The following is a 26,812-nucleotide window of genomic DNA, read 5'->3' as shown; positions in this document are numbered from 1 at the left end:
AGCCGTTAAAACAGAGTTGTGTTTTGTGTCAGTGTGCTTAGAATAGTTTCATACTGGTTTCATAACACACAGAATCTGAAACAGATTTATACAAGTAGGTTTTTACGTACAATGATTTTGTCTTGGTGTTTTTGGTGCATGACAAAACATTAAGTAAAAATATAAGGAAGATAAAAAAAATAAATCAAGATATAAATAAATATATGTACAATATGTGTTTTGTTTTTTAAATGAAAAGAGCCGAACAGTTTGTTCAGTTTGTGTGCTTAGTATCTGCCAGGCAATGTGCAAAGGTTCACAATATGCAGAGTATTTTAAATGTGCAAGATATTTAACCGAACGTGGCATGCGGTTGATTTTCACTCTATTGTTGCTATCACTAGGAAACATGAATTTAAATATAGAGAAGTGTTTCCGTACAGCATAACTTGGTGTCAGGCACTGGATTTTGACTTCCCCATATACTGTAGCTCCCTGTAGCTCTGGCAGGATGACAAAACTAGAACTAAAGTCTAAACTACCATCATTTTTTTCCTGTTGTCCGAACCTAGTGTACTAACTACAGGTATGAAACTGTCTTTCCGCAGTGACCTTTGAGTATCTTCATTTTATCTTTTATCAAAGCCTGCTTAGACATACTATGGAGTATTAAAACTGGGACACAGCTAGCCAGGGATTTTGTGCGGTGACCTCATGTGGCATTAGCAGATGTTACTAAAGGTCCAACCAATCAAGTAGCTGATTTTTCAACAATCCTGCCTTTCTGCTTGTCTTATCAAATCACGCCGTCTTTCTCTTCTTGACTGATATCTCATTGGCTCACCCTGAAGATTAATCTCTCGCCATCCTGTTTCAACAGGAAATGCATCACATTAAGGAAGTAATGATGCAATTTAATGAGATCTTAACAGTACCTTGAACTCTAACGTATCATGCCTGAGGCTCACTGCCTTCCACTTTTATTAAAACATAAAGAAAATCAAGAGTAACAAAAAAAAAAGGTTTTAAAGATAATATTTATAAAGTAGAATTGTTTTTGTTTTGCTTCAGTAATGCTAGGCTATCCAACTCACAACTCCTTCTTCTCTATAATGAGGAGTTTAGTGTTACTTAAGTGTCTGTCAGTGCCAGTAGCAGCAGGTTGTTCATCCTTCTGACAGGCAGAGAGAGGCAGTCAGAACAGCAGACTGGCGTGCATCTCGCCAGCAGCTTGGAAGATATGTCAAGGTTAGTTCAAGCAGGTGGATATCAGCCCGACCCTCCCATCCCCCTTCGCTCCTTTCGCTGCACTTCAGTAAAGGAACATGCATAGATCGGTAATGAAGCATTTCAGAGAGATAGACAGAAAGACTGACTGACAGACACAAGACTGACAGGCAGGGGCACATGCACAGTAGACAGGCAGGAAAGAAAGAGGACATTGATCCGTGAAATGGGTTTTAGTCTTTGAGCGAGAGTTGATTACTAGGTGTGTTTTCCCTCAGCCTTCTCTCCGTCTATCTGCTTTTCCAATTAGGAGATAAGACAGAGTCAATATCAAGCAAGGCAGCGCGCGCGACCCGCGTGTGTGTGTGTGTGTGGATCGGCAGGTTTGGGGGAACTCTGAATGAATTCATCATAGCCAAGTAGATCACCATTAGCTGAAACTTTGAGGTGGAAAGTCAGTTTTTTTTTTGTTTTTTTTTCAGTAGTGCAGTTCTTGAATGTAAAAAAACAATAAGAACAGGACAGGTCATTCTGACGTCAGTCTGTGTTTATGTCTGTGTGTATGTCTGTGTGTGTACATGTACATATGGTTGGGTGGGTCTACAGTATATGAAAACACTTTCCATGACCACACCTTTCAGAAAACTTGACATTTTCTCCTTTTTTAGATCCTGACTGTGTGTGTGTGAGTGCGTGTGCTCGTTTAATGTTGGATGAGTGATGCCGTTTAATGCCGATCCTAACTATCCCCACAATCCACTGGCTGGAGAAACAGCCTGTAACTCATTACCCTGCTTTCCTGTTGCCAGACGTTGCTCCAGCACCCTGACTGTTTGGATACACACAACTCACAACCACTCCTCAGTCTTTTAAATCATGTGACACGCAGACATGCGTTTGCCTCCATTCGTCAACACGTGGCGGTTTAGTGGACACACAGAGGTCTTGTTTTCCATAAGCTGCACAATACAGGTCATGTCTGAAAAGTGGAAAGTCTTGTAAAGAGAGAAATAACGAACTGACATGCATAAAAGTTAAAAGACTCCACGAGTGTCTCTGTTTTTACAGTGAATCATCTTGACCGTCATTATATGTATGAACATGAACGCCACAGAGTCAGTGTGTGTGTTATTTAACGTGCTCCAGAGGCAGCTGCAGGATGGAGTATATTCTTGACCTCCTCTCCTCTGTTGCTGTCACATTCCTTCTGTCAGAATCACAAAGAGAGAGAGAGCCCACGAGGGGAGGGAGTTACGAAGATGGATAAAGAGAGATCATATTCCATTTGGTTTTACTGTGTGAGAAAGGGAGTTGCAAACTGATTTCAGTTATGTCATTAATAGATGACCGTTTGAGCAGCTTTTTTGTGTGTTTTCTGTAAGACAGAGACTTGCAGACGTGTGCCTCTGTCTCCTGTGAAACTGATGTGCGCTCGGTTTGTTTTTTTAAACTGGAGAGTGGCATTAATTTGGAATTGGATGAGTCCATATTTTCTGCAATCTGTTGCACAAATCAATCCATCTGTAATATGCGTATTATTGCCAATGATTTAGAGCAGGGTATCAAAAGCTGTTCCCTAGAAATGAAATTGTTAATTTTGGTTGGTGAGATGATTTGAAAGACTTGTGTGCTTTGAGGAAAGATCAATGCGATGTGATAAATCTCTGTAAAGCCTTAGCAAAGGAGCCGTTTACTTTCTTTGTGACATACTGTAAATATTGCACTTTAGTGTGTGAATGCGTGCTGTTCTGTGTGGCATCTACTGTAGCCTCCATAATGTAACACTGAAATAAACCTTTAGTGTCATCAATCATGCTTTTGTAGCAACCCACAAATTGAAAGAATGTCTTTCTTCTAACCCCAGAACTGATTTTGTTGGCCAAAGTAATAAAAGTGTTTACAAGCTGCAAGCTAGAGATGCTCGATATGGATACAGTCTTCTCTTATGGTATGTGATGTAGTATAAAAGTGATGAATATTGTGAAATGCAGCAGTGGGTCTTCTGGAAATTCATTTGAGAATATGTGCTGAATCACCAAAAGGCAGTGATAGAACAATGAGCTTTGAAAAAATAAACTATAAAAGTTTACTGCGCTGAACTAGCTACATAAAGCAAGTCTCTGCAAGCTGATATTACATTAAATCAAATATACCTCAATCAGGAAGACTGCCTGGAAAATCAGCATTAAAACCATTAACTGAAAACTCCACTCCACAAACTTTGTACCTAATGGCTTAAACAATGCAAACTCCTACCCCAATATGATCATTTAACAGTGTTTCTCAGAATAATCTTCATTAATATCCATCTCCACTCATGCTCTGCTCTGCTCTGTGTCTCAATAAAGAGAGTTTGATGTGCGCACTCTACACTGCTATGATAATGACTCACTCTAATTAGCATCACTAATCAACTGTCATCGTGCTGACCTGATATTTCTGTGCATCCGTCCTTCTCCATCTAAATTTGGCGACATACGCTTGGTTGCTCCCTCATTATTCACCCCGAGTTTTCTTTTTCTGAAGTCGATAAAAAATATGATTTTTTTACAAGGCCATGAACGATGATCTGATTAATGCAGCTACTCCATGGCTGACTAATGGGGTTTAGTTAAGTCCCAGCTATATTCCTTGACTAGTTTGTCTCTCTCTCTTGTGTAGTTTCACTTGAGCTGCGGCTCTTTGTCTGTCTCTTATAATCAGACAGAGGCTGGATTGTGATGTCTCTGTGTTTTTCTCTTCCCTTGCTCTTCCTCTGTCAGTTGAGTTTTGTCTGGGTTTAAAGCCAACAACTTCACTTATTGCACACGTGGCTGTCTTCGTGTAGCCACGTCTGTGTTGGATTCCGATGCAGCTCACACACTTCCTCATGTTGTGCTGTGTCATTTTGACTATATGTTGTCTGTTTAGTGTTTAAATTTGCTTTGTATCCATATGAGTAGCTGCATTAAGTGTCTCTCTATATCTTTCTGTCTCATATTGATGGTTTTGTTTTTTTTCCCTCGTAGATGCAAGAACAAGTTATATCCAGATAATCTTCCTCGTACCAGCGTGGTCATTGTATTTCACAATGAGGCGTGGAGTACATTGCTGCGGACCGTCCACTCCGTTATCGATCGCTCTCCACACACACTGCTGGAGGAGATTGTCCTGGTGGACGATGCCAGTGAACGAGGTATACGCAAACACACACACACACACACTGCAGATAATTCCTCCAGTGCGTGTGTCTCTTGTTTGAGGCTTAGCCCATTTTTTTAGAGCTGCTGTATGATTTTGCCAGGTTTGCGTGTGTGTAAGTGTGTCTGCACTAATGTCCAATAGCTAGTCAGCCTATAGAGTGTGTGTGTGTGTGTGTGTGTGTGTGTGTGTGTGTGTGTGTGTGTGTGTGTGTGCCACTCCACCCTGTGCAATGCTGTTAATCCCTGTTTGGGGGAGATTAGGTCTTTAATTCGCCAGCCGCAGGGATTACACTCTGTTATTACCCTCAATCCCCCCCCAGTCGCTACCACACAGCAACATTTCACCCTATGGGACCTCAGGTTGGACGGTGCAAGTCAGAGAGGGTGTGTGTTTGTGTGTGTTTGGGGTTGAATGCAGGGAGGGGAGCTCTCGGCAGGTAGAAGGGCTGTCGGCAGGCATGCTAAGGCACATTCAGAAAACACAAGCACACACCTAACCTTTTGATGTCTGCTGCTACAAAAGGAATAGTTTAGAGTAGTCTACCTTCTGCTGTCTGTGTGTTTGTGTCTTGTCTCCTGGCTTACACGTGTACATTGGATTCTTTGTGTTCATTTATTTATTTATCTTTGTTTTTTGTACGTTCAAGATTTCCTTAAGCGGCCATTAGAGCAGTATGTCAGAAGGCTGGAGGTCCCTGTCCGAGTGGTGAGAATGGAGCAGCGGTCTGGACTCATCCGTGCTCGGCTCAAGGGAGCATCCCTCTCCACTGGCCAGGTGTGTGTTCATGCACACACACAAGCACATATGTGACACCAGCTACCCAGTGACCTGCTCTCCATATGGCGTGTGCCCTGTGTGCTTTGTCTAATGTTTTCTCTCCATGTTTCTAGGTCATAACCTTTCTGGATGCTCATTGTGAATGCACAACAGGGTGGTTAGAGCCTCTGCTCGCCCGCATCAAGCAAGACAAGTAAGACACACACACAAAAATAAAGACTCACACACCAATGGGAAAGCATTAAAAAAAAAAAATCAATAAACTATTGTTGAGCCTACAGGGTGCTTGCCCTTGTGTTTATTTGATGCTTAATTACTCATTCTCAGTTAACTGCCTCCCGCAAGCGGGCACTCGTATATACACACCAACAAACACAAAATATGCTGGGTTTAAAAAGGTGTGATGAGTGATGGCTGATGGGATGTCACAGCATGGTCCATTGTTTATATGCATTTGGTTCTGGAGGTGCCACACCTCGCAGATGAGCACTTAGTCATGATTGACGACCACCTGAGGTTATGAACAGCAGGCTGATGAATGTGTGTTTGCCGCAGGAGAACGGTGGTGTGCCCCATTATCGACGTGATCAGCGATGATACATTTGAGTATATGGCGGGATCTGACATGACATACGGGGGCTTTAACTGGAAGCTCAACTTCCGCTGGTACCCCGTGCCTCAGAGAGAGATGGACCGCCGCAAAGGAGACCGCACGCTGCCTGTCAGGTTGGTGCTGCAGCATGTTTGACTCGCCTTTTTGAAGAATTCTTGTTTAATCTCCACCAACTACAGGGCTGCTGTTGTGCAGCTGACCCTGACCTCTCTGTTTAGTCAAGTGAAAAGAGAATTTGCCTACAGGAACATAATTGAATCATAGACCGTAGAATCGCATATAAATCGTATACACTAACTCAGTCAGTCGTCGTTTGTATCCTGTGAGCTTGAGCATTGCTGATAGGCATTCACAATTGATGTGTACAGATTAATCACACTTCACCAATTAATTTACCCCAGTTAATAATCATAAAATATTCCTCAGGCAGAAATACTAAAAGAATAATTTGAACTTTACTCTGTCGCTGAGATCAAGATGTTGAAGTGAGACTCCTTGTATCATTTCTCACTGCCCGGGCTCATTTCTGCCTGTCTATCATCTCTTCTTCCTGCTCTTGTTCCGGAGCATGTTTGACGCCATTATTCAAGGTCACACACATAATATATCTTATGTAACACTCTGCGCTCTGTTTTCGGGTTGTTTTTCACAGCTCTGCGTGACAAACTGCTCCTAAGGGTGTCCTGTAAGTGGCCTAAAAACAAAAATGAGTTGTGGTGTCAGGGCAGGAAATTAAGAAGTACTTTACACTAATGATATGATTTACATAAACCCTGTCCTATCACGAAGTCACTCTACATTATTGAAATCTATTGCACAAAAAAGTCAGGAAAGAGTACAGCTGAAGTGATTTCTTCTCACGTGTGCATTTGGTGTTAAGCAGCTGCTAACGTGACTCTGTTGGGAATTTCTCTTCATTAGCTAATGCATAGCGAGCTACACGCCTGGTGTTGTGACACTCTGAGGAACCTCATAGAGTGACGGCACAGGAGAAAACCTCAGCAGCTGAACTGGCTGTTATGGGCTCGTCTACCTTGTAATTTAGAGTGCTGTGCAAATATCTGAGGTCACTTGGAAAGCTACTCTTTACAGCTACTGGACAGAAAAACAGGCAACAAGTACCAAAGCTCAAAAGAAGACTTACAGAAGAGCCTCTGAACATATTAAAAGAACGTGTGTCAATTAGATGCTGTAAGGCAAAAAGCTGAGAGAATCGGCCATAGGATCAGCTGGGGAAAACATAATAACAAAGATTTACATTATTATTATAAAATACTGACCTGTATTAACAGTTGTTGTAGTTGTGTTCATTTCAATGTCAGTGCGGTTTAGGCAATAAACGTTGTATGTAAATGTTTGGAAGTGGCACTCACTGTTTAGATAGATGTCTTTTAATTTTAATTTGTTTGGCATTGCAGTGTACATTTCAAAGGTTTCCACAAATTAGTAGGTTTTGTTTCTTTTAATGTTTCTTCTTGTACAAGACGCAATTTTGAGTTCAGAGAGCTTTGATGTATTTACAGCAAAAAAGAAAACATGTCTAAGACGATTAATATTGTCATAATTCTCCACTTTGTTTTAGTTCTTTGTTTATTATCTGTGTTTGTTAAACAGCATCTGTGTGTTGTTAGACAAGGTAGTGTTTGTGCTGCTTATTATTTCCCACTTTCAGCCAAGTGCTGCAAGCAAAGCGTTACCCCGTGTGCTCTCAGGATGTGTTTCATCTGTGTTTGTCTGTTAGGTATTGTGTGTTCTTAAGTGAGCTCGGATGTTAAATGAAAGCAAAAACAGGCAGCGAGGAAAATAAGACCGATCTTCAAAGGAGGAAACCATTATGGGAGGGGGGGGGCTTTTGAGGCTATTAAACAGCGACAGTGAGGTGAGCAGAAAAACAGAAAGAGAAAAAAAAACAGGAAAACCGTAAAGAACCGGGTGAGAGTGTTGAAATATAAAACTCTGATGGGATCTGTAGATACTGTGTGACCTTTAGAAAGCTGGCCATCAGTGAATTAAGTGGCATTAACCCACCTCGCTCTTACTCTACCCTCCTCTCCTGTCTCTTTAGGACACCCACCATGGCAGGCGGCTTGTTCTCCATAGACAGAGATTATTTCCAAGAGATCGGCACATATGACGCAGGCATGGACATCTGGGGTGGAGAGAACCTAGAGATCTCTTTCAGAGTGAGTGAACACACCCACAGTCAATTGACATGACTATATTCTTCCATACACTGGCAGGCATTCACGCAAGTGTCTGCTCAGGGTCAGAAACACGCACATTACACTTGTGAGTTGACTAAATTGTTGACCAGACGTAATACGTTGTCGGGCGTCATTTAACTGGCATTCAATCCGACTTTTTTCACTGTGTAACACAGGACCAATCTGAGTCATCCATCTCCCAGCAGAGTTCCCCCGTCAGCCTCTGCTCATTAAGGCCATACATACAGTATGTCTTTTCATATATTGTATATGTGTGATCTTCGTACTATACAGATTTGGCAGTGTGGTGGGACTCTGGAGATCGTTACGTGCTCTCACGTGGGTCACGTGTTCAGAAAGGCCACGCCCTACACGTTTCCCGGAGGAACGGGACAGATCATCAACAAAAACAACCGACGCCTGGCCGAAGTCTGGATGGATGAATTCAAAAACTTCTTCTATATCATCTCTCCTGGTGAGTTGGGCTGTGTGTGTGTGTGTGTGTGTGTGTGTGTGTGTGTGTGTGTGTGTGTGTGTGTGGTATGCATGTATGTACTCATGTGTGGAGCTTAATCTCTGTGGCAGTTGTGATCTATCCATTAACCCGGTGTGATATTGCAGTGGTGACCCAACAGTGCGGGACGGGGGGTGGCAAGTAATTTCACGCTACCAAGCATCTATTGACTCACACAAACACACACACACACTTAGAGCTGGCAAGGGAGACACAACCAAAAGTAAAGCAAAATAAATGGAGAATACTTTAAATGTGAAGCATTTCATACAACTAGCTTGGAACTTACTCAAAAACTGTCATGGGGAAAATCTGGTAGCTCATCCAGTAGAGCGTGCAGAGGCCTTACTGCAGCAGCTCGGGTTCAGTTACAACCTACGGCCCTTTGCTACATGTGCCGAGTGGGCCTTTTTTTTGTCAAATTAGTTTAGAAATATGCGAAATATGCAACACTTACAAGAAAATGAACAGCAACAGCAGTTTAGACCCGGAGATGTATACGTGTTAATGTCGCCACCTACAGGGAAAGAAAGTAACAGCTGCTGCAATGTCATTATTCGACGTGACGCTGAGTTAGCGTTAGCTGTACTGTTTGGTCACAGATGCTTGAAGCAGTTGATTAAACATTGCCGATAAAAGAAATAGTCTGCTTTAAGTTGTTGTTGTTGTTGTTTGGGTGGTTCATATAAGTAAACTCACAACAAATGCATAGATTGTCTCCTCTGTCATTTTCCTGGCTTCGGTATAGACAGACGTTGCCCCCATTCTTGATGCTGCACACAGAGCTCTGATTGGCCTGTTCACCTGGGGAAATGAAACCCTAGACTGTTTTGGCACGAGCCCATACAGCATGTTATAGTGCCTGTTTTTTGCTCTTTCATTATTTAGGAGGAACTGCTCTGTTATACTGTAACTCAGCACACTGACCCCACACATCCTATAAAAAACGGAGCATGGGATTCATCATGCTTATCAGCAGAGAAGGAGGCATAAAGCCACACACACACTTTCTGCTGAGTGTTTAAAACATATTGAGCAAGCACATACATAATTACTGACAGCCAAGAAGTGGATTATCCCGCAAGACTGGTTTGAAATGTGTGTATGAACTTTTTTTTTTATTATTATGGAATCTTTTTTAATATTCATGAATTCAGGCCGACTACAGCTGCTGCCTTCTGCAAAAGAGCAGGCTTCACCGGGTCTATAGAGGTGTGATATTCAATTTATTTCTGTTGAAGTGTCACTTCAACACTAGGCCTGTTGAGGTTCTTGACCGTCAGATGAGTGAGCTCTGCATTTCAGTCATGTTAAGTCTGCATTTCAGTCATGTTAAGTCTGCGTGTGGGTGCTTCAGATCAATGTGTGGCCTCGTTCTACTTCACCAACGACGTCCTTTAAATAATACTTAGATTATTTAACAAACACTGATCTGTGTGGATGTAGTTTGTCATAGTCACTGACGTTTGTGTGTGTGTGTGTGTCCAGGTGTGACCAAGGTGGACTATGGTGACATCGCGACTCGCACGGCTCTCAGACAAAAGCTTCAATGTAAACCCTTCAGTTGGTACTTGGAGAACGTCTACCCAGACTCCCAGATTCCCCGGCACTATTACTCCCTAGGAGAGGTACGTTCACAAACACACACACAGACACACACACACACACACAGTTACTGGATAGAAACATTTTAGCTACCGTTCTTCACTGTGAGACAGACTGACACATCTGTGAGTCACTGCCTTTAGGCTGAAATCCAAGCATAACGTGTCTGAATCTTGTTTGAATCAGAGGGTGCGGTTTAAGGTTCAGGTAATGCTGTTCCTTCATGTGGTGTCCGTGTGTGTGTGTATTCTGCTCAGATCCGTAACGTGGAGACCAACCAGTGTCTGGACAACATGGCCCGTAAGGAGAACGAGAAAGTCGGCATATTCAACTGCCACGGCATGGGAGGCAACCAGGTACCAAGACGGAGGGAAAGAAACAATATAAAGACAGAAATACTGGCACAAAATAAGAAAAAAGTGTAACACCATTACTATGATGGTACAAAAACTCCTGAAACATGAAACAGAGACGTTTGTTTTAAATCTGTTTGTGTTACGTGCAGGTTTTCTCCTACACGGCCAACAAAGAGATCAGGACGGACGACTTGTGTCTAGACGTGTCCAAGCTAAACGGACCCGTCATGATGCTCAAGTGCCATCACCTCAAAGGAAACCAGCTGTGGGAGTACGACTCCGTGGTGAGTGGAAGAATGAATGAGAGCGTAGATGTCAGGAAATGATAAAATGCAGAATGGAAAGAATGAAGGTGTCAAAATGACAATAAACAAAAAAACCTCTTTAAAAGGATGAAAATATGGAAATATTCCTGAGATTAGGAGTGATTCATACTTTCTGAAGTTTTTTTTGGCTGCACATAAATGGTGGCTCCAACCATCACCCTTCTTATTAGCATTATCAATTCTGTTCTTCACAAAAGGAGAAGGGGGACAAATACTGGGGGGAAATGGATTGTTATAACCACGTAGACCTTTAAAAATATGTTTTTTGTTTTGTTTTTTTCTAACTTGATCCTTTGGGGCAAAGGCCGTACTTATTTTTTATCTGTCAAAACTCCAGACCTTGTGCTTTCTGTGTTCACATAAAAACAAATACATAAATAAAAGTATTTTAAAAAGGGAAGATATAAAAAGTGTAAACATGTTTTCAGCTCAGTGGCTGATCTTGGATAATCTTATGTGTCAACACATCTTAAAATTGTTTCCTGTTGGAAAAATACACTAATAACTGCAGTTTACAGTAAACAAGGTCCTCTTGAAAAATTAGGGGGAAAAACACAAATGAGACACTGACCATGCAGAAACAGGTTTGCGTGCTTTAAACAAGTGTTTGTATCACGTATGTCATTTTCAAAAAATCATATTTTTATCTTCATTTTTGTGTCACACATTCAGTATGACAACACATATTTAAGAGCAGCTGTCGTTTCAGATAGTGGGATATTTATTGTCTTTGGGTCTAACTTTGGGGTAATATATTCTACTTGACACATTACCCAACTCAACCACAGCATGTGTCACACTGAGAGCTGAGCCAAAAAAAAAAAAAGTTTGAGTCTATCTACAGATCTTGAACAGATGTTTATTTACATCCCCTCACACACATAATCTCTGTGTTTCTCTACCACGCAGAAGCTGACCCTGATCCACGTCAACAGTAACCAGTGTCTGGACAAGGCCAGCGAGGAGGACAGCCAGGTGCCCAGCGTCAGAGACTGCACACACACGCGCTCCCAACAGTGGCTACTCCGCAACGTCACACTGCCAGAAGTCTTCTGACCACTCTCCGTTCACTCACAAACACACACACTCACACACACAGCGGCCCAGAGTAAGCAATCAGGGGAACGGACAGTGTTTATTACAACTGGGCACCAGGAAAGTAAAGACTTCCCATGAGGGGATTCGGGAAGAGAGGAGGATGATTTGGACGGTACTACCTCTGCCAGAGATCAGAGGGAGGAGTGTGTTTGACCCTCCACAGAGTGAGACACGATAAAAGACTCCCTCCAGGAGACGTTGGCTGTTGTTTCACGTTCATTTTTGTTGTTTTTAAAGAGATTTTAACCGTGGGGAGTGACCCGCTCCTGGTGGCGTTGGATATGAGACTGGTGGTTGGCGGAGTCGAGGTTCTGCACTCACAGCTTCCCTGGACAAAGCAGTCCAACCCCTCAACTCATCACTTAACGTTTACTGACTGCCTCTTATGAGAGTGTGTGTGCACTCGTTTTGTGTGTATGTGTGTGAATGGGTGTGTGTATTCTGAGATGAATGTGTGCATTGAGGAAGGGGGCTGAATTCCTTGTTTTCTTTTTTTTTTTCTTTTTAATTTAATTTTGTAATGGATTCTGAAAATGAACTCTGGTGAACTCCTTATGAAGAAGGGTGCATGTGTAAACAAGCGTGTATGTGTGTGTATGTGTGTGTGTGTGTGACTGTCATGTGTGCATATGTCAGAGCCCCTCCTTACAGTCTTGCAGCAGTGTATGTCTCCCTCTGGTGTGACTCCTCGGCATTTCAACCTACAGAGCGGAGCCTCCTCTCTGAGGGACTGCACATAAAAGACCCGAGAGGAAAGCGAACACGAGGACCCGACGTCTGCCACCGGCAGAGATCTAGAGATAGAGAAATATGATGTTTGTGATATCTTGAGATTTGTATGTCCAGTTTTTACATGGCTTTGTCTGTTTCTACAGTCCTGTGAGAGTGCCACAGAGCAGTAACCCTAGTCTGTCTGTCCTTCTCTGTTGTCTTTAAAGATGTTTAACATAGAGCTAACACACACACACACACACAGAGGACTGCATATGTAACTGATGTTCACTGCCTAATGTAGTGTTAAACCATAGGGATCTCTCCTATACGGCACTACATAGTCGCACACACACACACACACACTTATCCTGTATACTTATAGGAAAAAGGCTGCACTAGCCTGATACTTTATTCCATTTTGTCATATCTTCTTCTCAATGACCTCTTTAAAAAAAAAACACTCCAAGGGCTTCTTTCCTCCAGTGGAGTGTGTGGATGGATGCATCAGTGTGGGTGTGAGCGTGTGTCTTCAGTGCTAATCCCAGTCCATCAGCTCCCCGTTCACTAGAACAAACGGCTCTCAGATTCCCTTCCGCTGTTGGACAACCAGAGCCCGTAGCGTAGACTGACGGCAGATCAGCGCACCCCTGTGTCCGTTGTACAAAAAAAAGCAAAAAGCTGCTTTTATTTTCTAAAGAGAGCGCAGTCTCCACGCTCTCCCGAGGACGTATATCTACAGCAGGAAAAGAAACCTTGAAAGCTTTTGTTAGAATATCAAAGAGACGTCGCTGGGGTGTGTTAGGGGCAGAATAAAAATGAAGAGCTGAAGGGAGTGAAGAGTTGAACTGTGGATCACAAAAAGCACCGCAGCAGCAGCAGCAGGCATATCTTCAATCATAACTACATATCTCACTTTGCAAGCTCACCTGCAGTATTTCACTTTTCATATCTCCATGAGCCAGACAGCTAAGCAGCTACATCATTTTCATTTCAACCATCATGCTTTCTTTATCTTTGTTTTGTTTTCTTTAGTTTTTTTTTGTATCACTCCTGCAGCTGCGAGTCGGAGCAGGAGAGGTGATCTCATAGAGTTTTTAACCATGTTGTCTTCCTCCAGTGGAGGAGGGGTTTACACATAGGACACAGGTTCATCTTTGTTGTGGACATGGTAGTGAGAGGAGGCTGTCGACTGATGTCATGTCTGAGAGAGTGACTGTGTGGTGAAGATGTGAACAGTTTTGTTTTTGTTTTTTTGATCATGAGACAGAGGGAGGGTAAAAGATTGTTCTAATTTCTTTGGGGAGGGGAGGGGAAGGGTTTGAAGTTAACTGACATGTCCAGGCTTCCACACTGAGCTGATCCAAATGTAGAAAATAAAGGCGAAAAAGTTTACAGAACAATACGAGGAAAATTGTTGATTTCTGCCTCTTTTTGTCTACGCACGCTCTGAACACACTCGTTCTCTAACGGGAACAGCTCACCAAAATGTGACTAAATAGATAGTCGAGTTTAAAACAGCACATCTGCCAGTGTTATTTTTTTAATCTAAACAAGTAAGGATTGTTAAATTTGAGCTTGACATTCATCTTCACTGAAAGTTTCCCTCTGGAGTTTTCTTGTAACCAAACAAAGGTTATGTTTACATTTACTGCTTTTCACCAAAAGACACTGTGTGCTTCCCTGAAGCCTCACAAATATCTCAAATAACTTTTCTTCCTCTTGAATAATTTTTAAAAATCAGATTTTGTTTAAATATTTCAAATCATGCGTTCTGTACATCCATGTTTACTAGTTTGCCTACTTCTTCTTCACTTCCTTTGTTGCAGTTTTCTCAGTGGAAAGGTGTATGAGCCCAGCGGTGTGACCTCTAGCATGTGTAGTGTACAAACAAAACAGTGCAGCATGTAAAATAAAATAAAAAAACTTTTTTAACAGAAAGTAGAAAAGTTAGGCCCAGTGGCAATCACACGGTCACGGGGTGTGAAATGTGACCACTGCTGCATGAGGCAACCATGGGTGTACAAAGATCATAATCTCTGTGCTCTCTGCTGTAGAAGAGGCGAGTCTGGGCAGAAGCAAGATAAGTCTTGAGGGAAAATGGGACTCATCTCTCTTTTTAATAAACATGGGAGATCAGTGAAGGTAGTAGAGACAGGCAGCGTGTTTTGTGGAGTGGATTATTCAGACTCCTTCACTTGATGTGTTGAATTATTCATTTGTCAGGATTAGACCCAACAAGAACCATCAGGAAGACGTATTAGACAACAGTGTTTTGCATACACATCTTAAAAGATACTTATTCTCTGCTTTTGTTTTCTGATGTGTTCATACTACTACAGCGCCTCATTATAGATTTATCCAAGCTGAAATTTTGTCTCCAGTCAGGCCAAACAATATCTCTGAATTGCTCTGGGTGTCCTTGGTCAGATAAGCAGAACTCAGATGTCATAAAGTCAATCTGTTCCTCGGTTGAAGATTAATTTGCTCCACAGATCCCAAGAAGAGCCTTCTTCAAGGAAACACCTTGCTCCTTTCACTCTGTGAGTGATTCTGCCGTTAAAGAGATTTAGACTCCGCTCCGGTTCATGTGCTGCAGACTTCAGAAGAACGATGTGAAGTCTTTGATCTGAAGAAACGGATCAAAGCCAAATCAGACTGCAGCCCGCAGGGAAACCGCACGAAAAGATGGACCATGGAAGCGTTTGTCAGAGGAACACAGTGAATTTCTAAACTTAGGAGTGTGTCCATCTAATTTAGTTTGTTTTATTGTTTTATTGATCCATCTTTGCAAAAATCAGTTTTGTATTTTATTATTAAAACACTGCTCTAAATGTCATTAATTCAGACTCAGCATATGTTTAATTTTCATTATTCACAATTAAATTGTAGATAATAGATTGTTACAGTAATCAGCAGGTATTATGTCATAAAGTTTAGGATCATAATGTGTAGGTTTATTGACACTAGTGAGTACTAATGCAATATTTTGTAGGATGGAAAAAAATATATCATTGCTTTGACGCAACTAATTTACTGTTTATCTGTTCAGAAGGGAGATTTTATCATGCTTGACATGCTACATTAACACCAGCTTTTAAAGTCACGGTGCTCGTTTCAGATCATAGAAGCCTGACAGACAGCAACCAACAGCATCATCCACGTGGAGCTTCAGCTCAGGTGAATACCGTGTGATTTTCTGGTCCATAACTTCTTTTGTACACCTTTTAAATATTGTCTTTTCAAAAAATTTAATTCTCCTCTGCTTTTTTTCTTTACAGATTATCCAAAGTGTGTGAAGTCACCTGGAAGGCCGTGCTTTCATTCAGCATCAGCTCTCAGGTAAGAGAATCGTTCTGGACTTTCAGAACTCACTTTGTGATCCAAATACGATAATAAGCTTCACAAAGCATCCCCGTGGGATATTTTTACCTGTTCCCAAAACATTTAAAACCCATGCATAGTAGCACAGTTCCTACATTTTCTGGTGTCCCACATTCAGCACTGACATTGTATGTACTGCAGAACAACAAGACTTTATACCTAATGTTAGTTTATGAAGGACGTGTTCCTCTATTTCCTGTATAAAATAATAAAACTCAGATATTTAACGCCTCTTATATCACAAGTTTGAGTTTCATTTATGACCACAGAACATCCTGTGTTTGTTGATTAGTTTACTGGAGACTTCATTTGAAAGGTGTCAGGCTTTACCAGCAGCCGTACTGAAGCTTCTCTGTGGATTTGATGTTTATTCTGCCCATCTGTCCAGAGAATCGCTGACACACTGACAATCTGTAAACGCTTCACAGAACAGATGACACCGTATGACTCAACCCACACAAATACAGATGGAATTTTTTTGCTCTTACTTATCCAGGGAAAGTTGGATTTAGAATGCAAGCTTTGTAACCTCTTTTATATTCTCATAACTATGTAAATATAGAAAATAATCCCACCTGGATGCTGCTCATGACAGATACAGCAGACCAACCTGTTTGGACTGTTAATGACCATTAGTTAAAAAGTAGAAATAGAAAATCTAATCATTTCTAAGAATCGTTTACAGTACTAAAAAGAAAAAGTGTCAAACATTTTCTTGTTAGGATTGTTGGAAAGTAAGTACTTTTACTCAAGTACTGTACTTAAGTACAAATTAGAGGTGTACTTTTACTCAAGTACTGTACTTAAGTACAAATTAGAGGTACTGATGGTTTGAGTATTTATATTCTATATTCCACTACATTTCAGTCTGTANTATAGCCCAAAGTCACAAAGTACATTTGCCTCGGAGGGCTTTACAATCTGTACAGGGAGTGACACCCTCTGTCCTTAGACCCTATAAATAGCAATATAACACTGTCAGCAGCCATTTATTGGATAAGATTTGAATTTAAATGCAGCATTTTTACATTGTTGTGCTTTTTGACTCTAGTAAAAGATCTGACTACCTCGCTATTTCAACACTGTATCGTCATAAATTCAATATCTTTATGTTTTAAACATTTAGACCTTTAGATGTGTTTCACCATTAAGTGCATGTCTTTAGATTGTGGCAGGAAGCCGCAGACGGGGTTTAAACCATGAACCGTCTTAGCTGTGAGGCGACTTTACACCACCACCGTTCCGCCACAGACAAACATTTGGAAAATTAATAAAACTCTGTCAGAATATAAAAAATAGTAAATAACGGTCAAAATGAGGTACCCAACAAAGCCAGGGCAGTTTAAATGAAGTTTATTGTGTCAGTGTATAACCAGTAATAAAACAGTACCAAATGAAAACAGTAATTTAGATAAAACAGTGAAACCGTTGCTAAACTACACGTTCGTTCCATCACAGAACACATCCCAGCCCCTCCCAGCTAACGCAGGCAGCTAACACAGTAGCCATGTATGATCAATGTGTCACATTACACACACAATTCATCTGTACAGCTCGTTTATTAAAGCTTCAAGAGATGTAAACTACTTCATACTCTCTTCAGAAAAGTGCTCCGACTGTAGTCTAAGTATGAGGCGAGTTAAGTAAGTGCAGGAAAAAACAAAAACATAAAAACATTTCTAATGGATTTGAGGTCAAAAAAACAACTGATGGCAATGGCAGTCAGACTCAACAGTATAGGGATATTGCTTCAACGTGTGCGTGAATACTGACATATGAGCTAAGCGTGTTGAAAAATGAAAAGCTTGCATTGCACGTACGGATGCATGTGAACTCACAGTGTGTTGAAAAACAAAATGAAGTCATGATTCTAAACCTGCAGCTATTAAAAAGTATTTGCTATAAGTGAACTGAACAGATTTAAAAAAAACAGTGGCAACAACACCTGGTCAAGGCTTTAGTGCTGCAGCTACGATGCTATGACACATGAAGTAAAACAAAAACAAAAAAAAAAACTTCTCTTGAGCCAGGCGTGAGAACTTTAAGACTAAGTGTTCAGTTCAACTTTACACAAACCAGCCTTCACCACAAATTCTACTTAAGCCTCCATTAAGGAGAGAGGTAGGGAGTACAAACACTGCACGACCACACACTGTAACACAGCCGGGGTGTGCAGGATGGAAATCAGAGGAAAAAAAGAAAAATCGATCAGCTTACAATTCACCACAAACCGGATTGTAAGTTGTAACCATTTTTAAATATTACAAAATCAATTTAGGCACCGAGTTCTGAGAGATGATGACTTTCGCATCAACATCTCCGTCATTCAGATCAGAAAGCCCAATGTGATGTTGTTGGTCCACGTTGCGCTCACATTGGTAAATTTTAGGGTCTTGAGTGAGAGCAGCCGGTGCCGTTTTGCTCAGAGAAACGGCTCTGGTGAACAGACGGCATCATGGGTGACCAGCCACACTACGCCGCCATCCTCTTCTTGGTCGGGATGGGCCGACTCCTGTAGAGCCAGGCGGCGTAGGGAGGAGGGGTACTTCCCAGAGGAATCAGCCAATAGGAAACGTTCCACAAGGACACACCCTCGTGCTCTATCACTCACTGGTCTTCTTCAGGACAGTGGGGGTGGAGTCTGGGAAGGTCCTGAGAGCGAGAAGCAAGAACGATTGTATGGTTTTTTTTTCTGAAGATTTCAAATCAGTTCTCTGATTTCAGATCTATTCTTTACCTGAGGGGGTGGAGCGGCCAGCTGGACTGCACCGGTGTCGGCACTGCAGAGCTGGGGCTCATCAGCATGGCACTGTAGATGTTGGCTGCAACTACCAGGATACAGAGGAGGATGGGCCCAATGATGGCGCCCTCCAGACCCAGATAGTATGCTCCGCCTGCCACCGCCAGACCTGTCAGATACGGGTGTCCACCCCTGAGACACGAAGACAAAGAACAGACTGTCTAACTTGCAATAATACAACCTGTTTGAAATGTTTATTTCAGCAGTGACAGTGAGAGCTCGGGCTCACTCCCCACAGATGTGTGTACATGGAGATATTGAGGAGTGTTGAGCAAATAGTACATGTGGTAATGCTGATGCAGCGCAGTAATGGCAGCGGCAGCTTAAATGCATTTGTGTTTGGATTGGATGATTGGATGGAGTGTGAGGAATGTGATGTGTGTGGTGTAAATGCAGCGCAGCTCGAGCTGTCTGCCTGAACTCGCTCGCGGGCATCGCTCCATTTATTTCGCAGTGCTTAGACCTTCGTCGAATAAATGTTGCGCCACACTGAGAAGCCATGGTAAATATGGAGTGTCTGTAAGTCTGCAACCAATCCCAATCCCCAGGTGCAATATGAAGACAGAAATACCAAACATCAATTTACTGTGACAATCTCAACAAACTTTTCTTACTCCGTGGATGTTATTTATACATGTATGTCTTCTTATTGCCGTCTGGGGATTGTGATTAGTTGCAGACTCACAGACACTCCTTATTTAAGACAGCTTCACCTTGTCTAGCACCAAATGACACAAATAAATGTATCATTACAAGGCAGACAGTGAGTAGGAGCTTATGTTGTTGTTTTGCAAGGATCATTAACACATACCTCTGCTGCAGCTATCTTATCACAGAGAGGTGGCACAGCTGCACCGCACAACTTTAAAAACTAATAGACATAACCTTGATTTAAAAAAAATATATAAATGCAACTAACCAATCTTCACCGTGGATTGACATTATTCAAGTTCATTTTCCACTGGACAGTGAAATGACGGAACAGGAAAGGTTGCTTTTGTAAACACTTAACAATGTGTGTTATTGCCAAACGTTAAAATGAGGTCCCTAACCATGAAGGCCAGCGCTACAGGAAACACTATTCAAAGGGGAAACAGACTTCGACACAAGGCCAGGCTGCCAATAACAGCTGAGATGGAGCATTATCTGGCCCTCTGTCTGGTGTTGTTTTCCATCTCAAACAGCTGACAGCTTATGAAATTGGCAGAGACAAATGGAGACACTGTTTATAGACTTAAAACTATATTCGGATACCAACCAGGCGATTGGCTTGTTGACATTTATTGGTCAAATTGGTGTGCAAACAACACAAGTAACAAAAAGTTACATACCCTGATATGTCTGAGTAGATAGCTGTATCTACAAAATACGTTGGAAGGAGATGGCAGATCAGCAGCAGCACGGCCTTGACGCCTTCGCCCTGCACCAACCACAGGTCGCACATTGCCGGCACCGCTGCCCAGTAGGTCCCCAGGAACGGCACCGCACCCAAGATGGCAGCCAGGGCTTCAGGCCAAGAGGAAGGGATGCAAAGAGTGAGAAAAGGCTGACTGTGACTTGGCATGTGTTGGTATGTAGTGACAGCACGATCTGAACACGCTGACTCACCAGAAGGAATGAAGACAATGTTGATGCCAAAGATGGTGTGAGTGAGCCACGTGTAGAGGCCGTAGAAGCCGGCCATTTTCAGAGAGGCATCAAACACTCCTCTTCAAAACAAAACACACACACAAGGTCAAAGATAATCTCCTAAATGTTTTGATTGTTTAAATGTCACTTTGTGTGTGTGACTACCTGATGGCCTCCTCTACAGACTGGCCTATGATATTTGAGGAAGGTCCCGGCTGGGAGAGGGGGGTCAGGCTGATCACCCATTTGACAGGTTTGTAGTATTCACCACTGGAGCTCAGCAGGTAGAAGAGAGTGGTGAGGAAAATCACCTGCAAAAATATGACGAGCAAAAGTCCTCACCAAAAAATCACCAGCAAAGCATGTACAACTCAGAATAGCCCGTGCCCTTCACGACTCACTGATGCGGATGTATCAAACTTTGAGATCTGTTGCAAAAGATTTCATTACGACCAGATCTCCCAGTGAGAACTGAGGATAAATAAATAAAAGAAATCTGCACTATCTAGACCAAGAACACATAAAATGTGTAAAAATGTACTTCAATGGCTTCCATACAAGGTCCACCACCAACCACAAACTTAAGATGCTTCTAAAGGTTGGTTATGAAAAAAGTCCTGGACATTATAGTTCCTTCCCTAATGATGTTATATTTTTTATAAATATATGAGATGGCCAAAGCTTTTGTGCTTGTCACTCTACAGCAAAATGTGAAGTTGTGTGTGTGATTTATGCTCAGTTGGGATTTTTGCTGGTCCAGATAAACACAGGTGAATAAGGCGATTCCTCAGCGATATCAATAAACCAAACCGAAACCACCTCTTGTTATTTCTTGCCCTAGATGCTTTACAGTGGTCAGTGTTTCATACCAGACTCAGGGCGAAGTTGAGCAGTGCCGTGCCGCTGTGGAACAAGACGGTGAAGAGTGTGGTCGTGGTGGAGATGAGGAGTCCAACATTTCTGCTCATTACCACCCACAGAGACTCCAGGATCTACAAAACAACAAGGCGTCAGTAAACATGTCACGCCCGCCCCTCTGAGACGCACAGTTGTAAATAACGATTTATGACCGACGCTCACTGTAGGCCAGTTGGGGCAGAGCTGACACACAGAATTCCAGCACGAAATATCAGGACAAACACATGACGTGGCAAACCCTGGACTGTAGCCAAACCTTTTCCAATGAACTGTTTGTAATATTGCAAGTGACGCAAAGTGATGCAAATCCACGAGTGTTAAACAAACTCACAGACAGCAGAGTCTCAATATTCTCCTGCAGAAAGGAGGCGATGTCCTTCCAGTCCAGTATGTCGACGAGCCAGCTGTTCTGTCTCTGAGCCATCAGCTTATGACCACGCAGGCGTCCAGGGTGGGTCGTGTTCTGGAAATGGAATATTTAATGAGAATGACATTTTAAAAGGGGATAAATCTCTCACCAACATCAAGAGGTTAAATGGACTCCACCGTCCTCACACTACCTTCACAAACCAGGAGTGGTACAGTCTGTCCCAAAGCTCCAGAACCTGTTTCTCAATCACAGCTGTGTGGTTCACCTTGTCCCCTAACATCTTATGAAGCTGCACAAAAGGAGACAAAATTCAGTTCATAACAGGCCATAGAGTTTCTCAATGGAGAAACCAATAGGTGATTATTGTCCTTACCTTTTGTGTTATCCATTCTCGACCGTGTTGATAGACATTAGTAGCAGCTGAATTCAAGGCCTTCTGCACCACACGAGCTTCTGGAAGCAAACTAGAGGAGGATAATGTAAGAGAAAAAAAAGATGAGAAATTAGAAAGATACAAATAAAAAGAGAGTAAGCTGACATACTTGGCCCATTCTGGATGGTTTGACACTGTCTCGTTGATGAGGTTACTGGTTACGTCGATGATGTGAACGCTTTCATGATGAACCTAGGAAGATAAAAGTTGTTCTGTTATTCAAGATGATGTCTCCGCAACTCATTCAGAGGAACTACAGAAAAACAAAGTACCATAGCAGTGAGCAGCAGAGCCATGAGCAGGGTCCCCGTGACCAGGAGGAAGATGATGAAGATGCTGATGATTTTATCAAGAGATCGCTCCAACCACACGACCATCTGAGGACACAGATGGGAGGAAATAGAAGAAAGAGGGGGAAGGAGACAGGGAGGTGACAGAGAGCAGATCCAAAGTCAGTACAGTTCTGAAGAGGTTGTAAACATACAGTGATCAGACACATGGAGAAACCTGTGTCCTTCAGCCAAGGACAGCCAAGTCGGTATCTTTTATTCCAAAACTGTTGCAGGTCTGCACATCAGACTGTCTGTCTGTTGAAAGGTGGCGAAATTCATAACTCAGGTTTCTCAATGCTCCAAAACTGCATCAACAGCTTTAGTTATTTATATATGTTTCCATGTGTTAAATTCAAGCTACTGGAGTCAATGGCAAGTTACTGTCAGAGGTTCTGTTAGTCGACACCTCTCTCCTACAACATCATGTCCTAATGCTTTGTCATTATATCTATGATAAAGCTGTCAAGGTCCCACAGCATTTAAGCTACACAATTTAATACAATCCAGAATAAACTTAATCTTCTAGTTAAAGGTTAAACTTTCTGTTCACTGTCTATAAGAATGTAGCCTTACCTTACAGATGAAGGATACTTATCAGGCTGACTGATTAAATCCAGTACAGCAACAAAAAAAAAGGTTAACAAAAAAATGGAAACACCAACATCAGTAAGGGCTTTAATTTGTTTTATCGGGTAATTAAACAGGCAGGTTAATGCAGCATGTTAAGATGAGAACTAATTAGCAGTAGGAGTCTGCTTTCGAGGTACAAAAATCATTGCCACTTAATACAACACAGCCAGTGTAGTTGTACAAATGATGTATTTTGTCAATGTACCAAAAGGAAACCCTTAAAAATCACGAAGAAGTACATAATTAACAATACACACTATTATATTCTGAAATCTAAGAAACCCAGCATGGTGGATCTGCAACAGCACGTGAAGAATTGCTATCAGGTCTATTCAGGATGGTTTTCATATCAAAAACCTGAACATGAACATGCAAGAGTTCAAGATCTAAATGTAACTGAACCTTCAAACGCAGACAGTTCTGTCCTATTGTCAACAAATCTCATGACAAGACGAAAACCAACACTATGTTTACACAGTACTTTCCAACTTCCCTAACCTGTCTGTAACACACCCAAGACATGAATCTTGAAGAGCAGCTCACAAATGTAGTTTAGTTCTTCAGCTGGGCACTGTAGTTTTTAGCTAACTTTAAAAAATAGGAGAATATAAAGTATATACTGGGCAACATTTTCAGATCAAATTCAAACAACTTCAGTGCAGTAAGTAATTACAAAAGCAAAATGATGTATGTGGAATAAACTACAGTGTCCATGTTCATGGTAATGAAGGAACCCGATGCATGCTCTACGATGTGTTTAATAGTTTTTAACAACAGTGGCTGGTCCATAGCACAGAGGAATCCGGCAACACTTTTTATTGTTGGTTTTGGTCCTCTCATAGACTTTGTTGATGATAAGAAAAATGTAGAATATTGCCAAACTACTCCTTTTAGCAAAGTTGCTTTTAAAACACTCTCTCTGTCCCTAAAACTGGAGCTTTTTGAGAAAACATGTAAATATACTATATGGTTCAGGCCTCATATGGTAACACTGCAAAGTAAATCTGGCCAAGGTTTATATTTAGTGCCTCATATTGACAAACTGTTAGGTGTTTCCATTGTTTTGTCCATCTCCAGCCCCATTTCCTACTCATGAAATCTCCTGAAACATAACCACATCTCTCCAGAGGTTCACTCTGGGAGACCACAGGCAGTGTTTCTCCTACGTCTCTATTAAAAACATAGTTAACATCAGGCTTATCGACCAACATGTATTTAGAAACACTGCCTCCTCCTCCCACTCAGCTCTGCTCTGTCTCCATCATTCATTCCTCCATGCAGCTCATACACTCTCAAGCCAAAACCTGCCAGTTAGGTCACAGGCTGGAAGATACGGACGAGGCTGATGGACTGAAGAGTCCCCCCTCCCCGACCGTAGCTTCCTGTCAACATAAAAGCAGGACGCGGATAAGCAGCAGGACAGACATATAAGACAGGATGAGACGGTGATGACAGTGGATGGGTAAAGTGCCAGTCCAAGCTACTACAAGGTGTGCTCACGCCTTCACACACACACACACACATACACAAGGTTATTTCGTTATCTCTCGCCTCCTGTCATACACACTCTTTCTGACAGTCTCTCAGCACTCTGCTCCTCCGAGTCATTACCTGCTTGTTAAGCCAATGCCAGAGCTTGGGGAGGAGACAAAGAGACATTGGGATGATTATTTTTGGAAAGATCTGTGCAGCAGTCATCACATGTACCCAGTGCGACACGAACACAACGTTTTTGGGTACAGGCAGTGAGGGATGAGGAAGTGGAGCGTGGCAGGCAGGATTTAAATACAGGCCATACAGGGAGTGTGCACTGACGATACGGTGAGATGCAAATCTGTCTGCAACGAGGTCATCTGTGTCGTTGTATGAAACCTAACAAGAATTTCTTGTAACAGAGAAATGATTTGTGACTTTTTAAGGACTTTTTAGAGCAACGTTAATAGATTTTGGAATAATTTTTTTTGCCTATAGATCGCACAGACACAATACAATTCAATTCAAGTCGTGTCTGTGTTCACCTGACAAATGCAAGTCTAATATTCATCCTGTTTTTTTTTTTTAATATCTGGTTCTTTGGCCGCTAAATGATCCACTATATTCACTGAACATATGGTGCTGAACAGGTAGTGTACAGCTGACTCAAAACAAAGCTATGCGAGCAGTGAGAGTAAAGCAAAACTGGCCGGACCAAAACAAGGAGCTGAAAGACGCTAAAAAGCTACAGAGAAATGGGGGAAGTGCAGATTTGTGTGATAATTCTCCATTAGATTGTCACTATGAGGGACAAATCACACATTTTAATAAGAAATTACAGCAGCTTCTGTGTTTGTTTGAAGTAAAATAAGACTGGCATCTGGAAAATGTTTTTTCTGCCCATCATGGTGCAAATATTTCGTTTTTGAATGTAATTACGTGTACAAAATGTCCTTCTGCAATCACGCATTGAATTTCCGAGGAATAGGTGCATCAGAAAAGTTTCCATCAGGACAAATAATAAAGAAGACATCCTGCAGAATAACCAACACTGATCTGAAACTTATTCGTCAAAGAAATGTTCTGGTTGAAAGCTTCAAACGCTGTGAGGAATCACTTTTCGCAGCTGTTATATATTGTAGAGAGTTTCATTTTTGCTGAACTATTCCAGAATATTTTATCCTCTAATCTCTGAACTGCAGATACTCAGTAGGCCTGACCTTCAACATTTATTGGCTAGAAATTCCTCGAGGGTCTTTAATGTGGACAGTGACGAACATACTGAACACTACAAAGATGTGCCAGTGTAGAAGAAGATGTGTGTGTGTGTGTGCCCAGGTGAGAATGTGTGAAATCACAGATTTCAGTACCGGCACCACCAGCACTTTGAGATCAGTCTGAGACGTTACCTTAGTGTCGATACGCAGCAGGAACTGAGCCAAGCCTTTGATTGGTCCTGGCAGCAGGGCCTCTTCTCGCTCACGTCCGAGCTTCTCCAGCACCACCCACCACGAGGTGAGAGTCCTCTCAGCAAAGCTCTTCAGGCCAAAGTGGACCACCAGCTTCTTCAGCACCCACACTGAAGTATCAATGCAAGATTAATCCATGAGTACAAATCTGAGAAGGAGCATGTGATATGAGACACATGCATGCATTTGTGTGTGTTACCAGCCACAGGGATAGGCAGCAGTTGTAGGATCCAGAGGTTGAGCCAGACCTGAACCAGTACAATGGCCCAGACCAGGAGAATAAAGTAGATATCGCTGGCTCTCTGGGAGCTCTTCTCTTTCTGGAAGAGGCCGCTTGGTAATGAACGAGAGCCTCGAGGAAATCCCGGCGTTGCAGGAAGGGGGCCGACAGACTGTACCCCATCTTGAAGGAGATGAGGACACGTGGGAAGCATAGAAGAGCAAGAGAAAGAAAGGACACATCTATGAGGAAGGACATTGGTTTGTTGCACCAACTGCCTGCCAACCACCACGGCTAAATGGTGACGCCAAAGCAGAAGTGTCTGAAGCTGCTGTTCCTCTAATGGCTGCAAGAAGCTGTTGGCTGCAGAGAATAAAACGGCTCTATTTAAATGTCTGTGATGATTTTCAGAAAATAAAGAGATATAAACCCTTTTAGAACAGGATGCTTCGGGGCTTGTTTGCTTGATTAACCATGACAGTTACTGGCTGCTCATCCCAAATCTCCACCAACCTTCCTCCTCTTTGCCTCAATCTAAATTTTCACACTCAAGTAAGATTT

General features: G+C 42.1%; 2 protein-coding genes across 5 annotated transcripts in view; one reads left to right on the top strand and one right to left on the bottom strand.

Moving 5' to 3' along the window:
- The window catches only part of galnt1 (UDP-N-acetyl-alpha-D-galactosamine:polypeptide N-acetylgalactosaminyltransferase 1), a 38,512-nt gene extending 25,071 nt beyond the window's left edge, over positions 1–13,441 (top strand). For all 3 annotated transcript variants that reach the window (XM_019271077.2, XM_010735988.3, XM_027286759.1), the window contains 10 exons: positions 4,215–4,381; positions 5,036–5,163; positions 5,280–5,359; positions 5,722–5,892; positions 7,845–7,962; positions 8,278–8,458; positions 9,986–10,125; positions 10,360–10,458; positions 10,608–10,742; positions 11,694–13,441. In XM_019271077.2, coding sequence (XP_019126622.1) covers positions 4,215–4,381; positions 5,036–5,163; positions 5,280–5,359; positions 5,722–5,892; positions 7,845–7,962; positions 8,278–8,458; positions 9,986–10,125; positions 10,360–10,458; positions 10,608–10,742; positions 11,694–11,840 — 1,366 coding nt within the window. In that variant the 3' untranslated portion in view covers positions 11,841–13,441. The remainder of the gene's footprint in view (positions 1–4,214; positions 4,382–5,035; positions 5,164–5,279; positions 5,360–5,721; positions 5,893–7,844; positions 7,963–8,277; positions 8,459–9,985; positions 10,126–10,359; positions 10,459–10,607; positions 10,743–11,693) is intronic.
- A 3,872-nt stretch (positions 13,442–17,313) lies between these two features.
- The window catches only part of tmem245 (transmembrane protein 245), a 13,479-nt gene continuing 3,980 nt past the window's right edge, over positions 17,314–26,812 (bottom strand). Inside the window, exons 5-18 of one of the 2 annotated variants that reach the window (XM_010735989.3) lie at positions 26,231–26,434; positions 25,972–26,141; positions 24,701–24,724; positions 22,400–22,504; positions 22,237–22,319; positions 22,068–22,158; positions 21,885–21,983; positions 21,656–21,787; positions 21,276–21,398; positions 20,572–20,717; positions 20,386–20,486; positions 20,109–20,283; positions 18,715–18,909; positions 17,314–18,629 (exon numbers count right to left, since the gene is read on the bottom strand). In XM_010735989.3, the coding sequence (XP_010734291.1) occupies positions 18,581–18,629; positions 18,715–18,909; positions 20,109–20,283; positions 20,386–20,486; positions 20,572–20,717; positions 21,276–21,398; positions 21,656–21,787; positions 21,885–21,983; positions 22,068–22,158; positions 22,237–22,319; positions 22,400–22,504; positions 24,701–24,724; positions 25,972–26,141; positions 26,231–26,434 (1,697 nt within the window). In that variant the 3' untranslated portion in view covers positions 17,314–18,580. The remainder of the gene's footprint in view (positions 18,630–18,714; positions 18,910–20,108; positions 20,284–20,385; positions 20,487–20,571; positions 20,718–21,275; positions 21,399–21,655; positions 21,788–21,884; positions 21,984–22,067; positions 22,159–22,236; positions 22,320–22,399; positions 22,505–24,700; positions 24,725–25,971; positions 26,142–26,230; positions 26,435–26,812) is intronic. The other variant, XM_010735990.3, reaches the window with a different exon arrangement.

This window comes from Larimichthys crocea, chromosome XIII (assembly GCF_000972845.2).
Source record: "Larimichthys crocea isolate SSNF chromosome XIII, L_crocea_2.0, whole genome shotgun sequence".
NCBI lineage: Eukaryota > Metazoa > Chordata > Actinopteri > Sciaenidae > Larimichthys > Larimichthys crocea.
The sequence above is the reverse complement of the archived record's forward strand: the minus strand, read 5'-3'. Positions and strand labels throughout refer to the sequence as shown.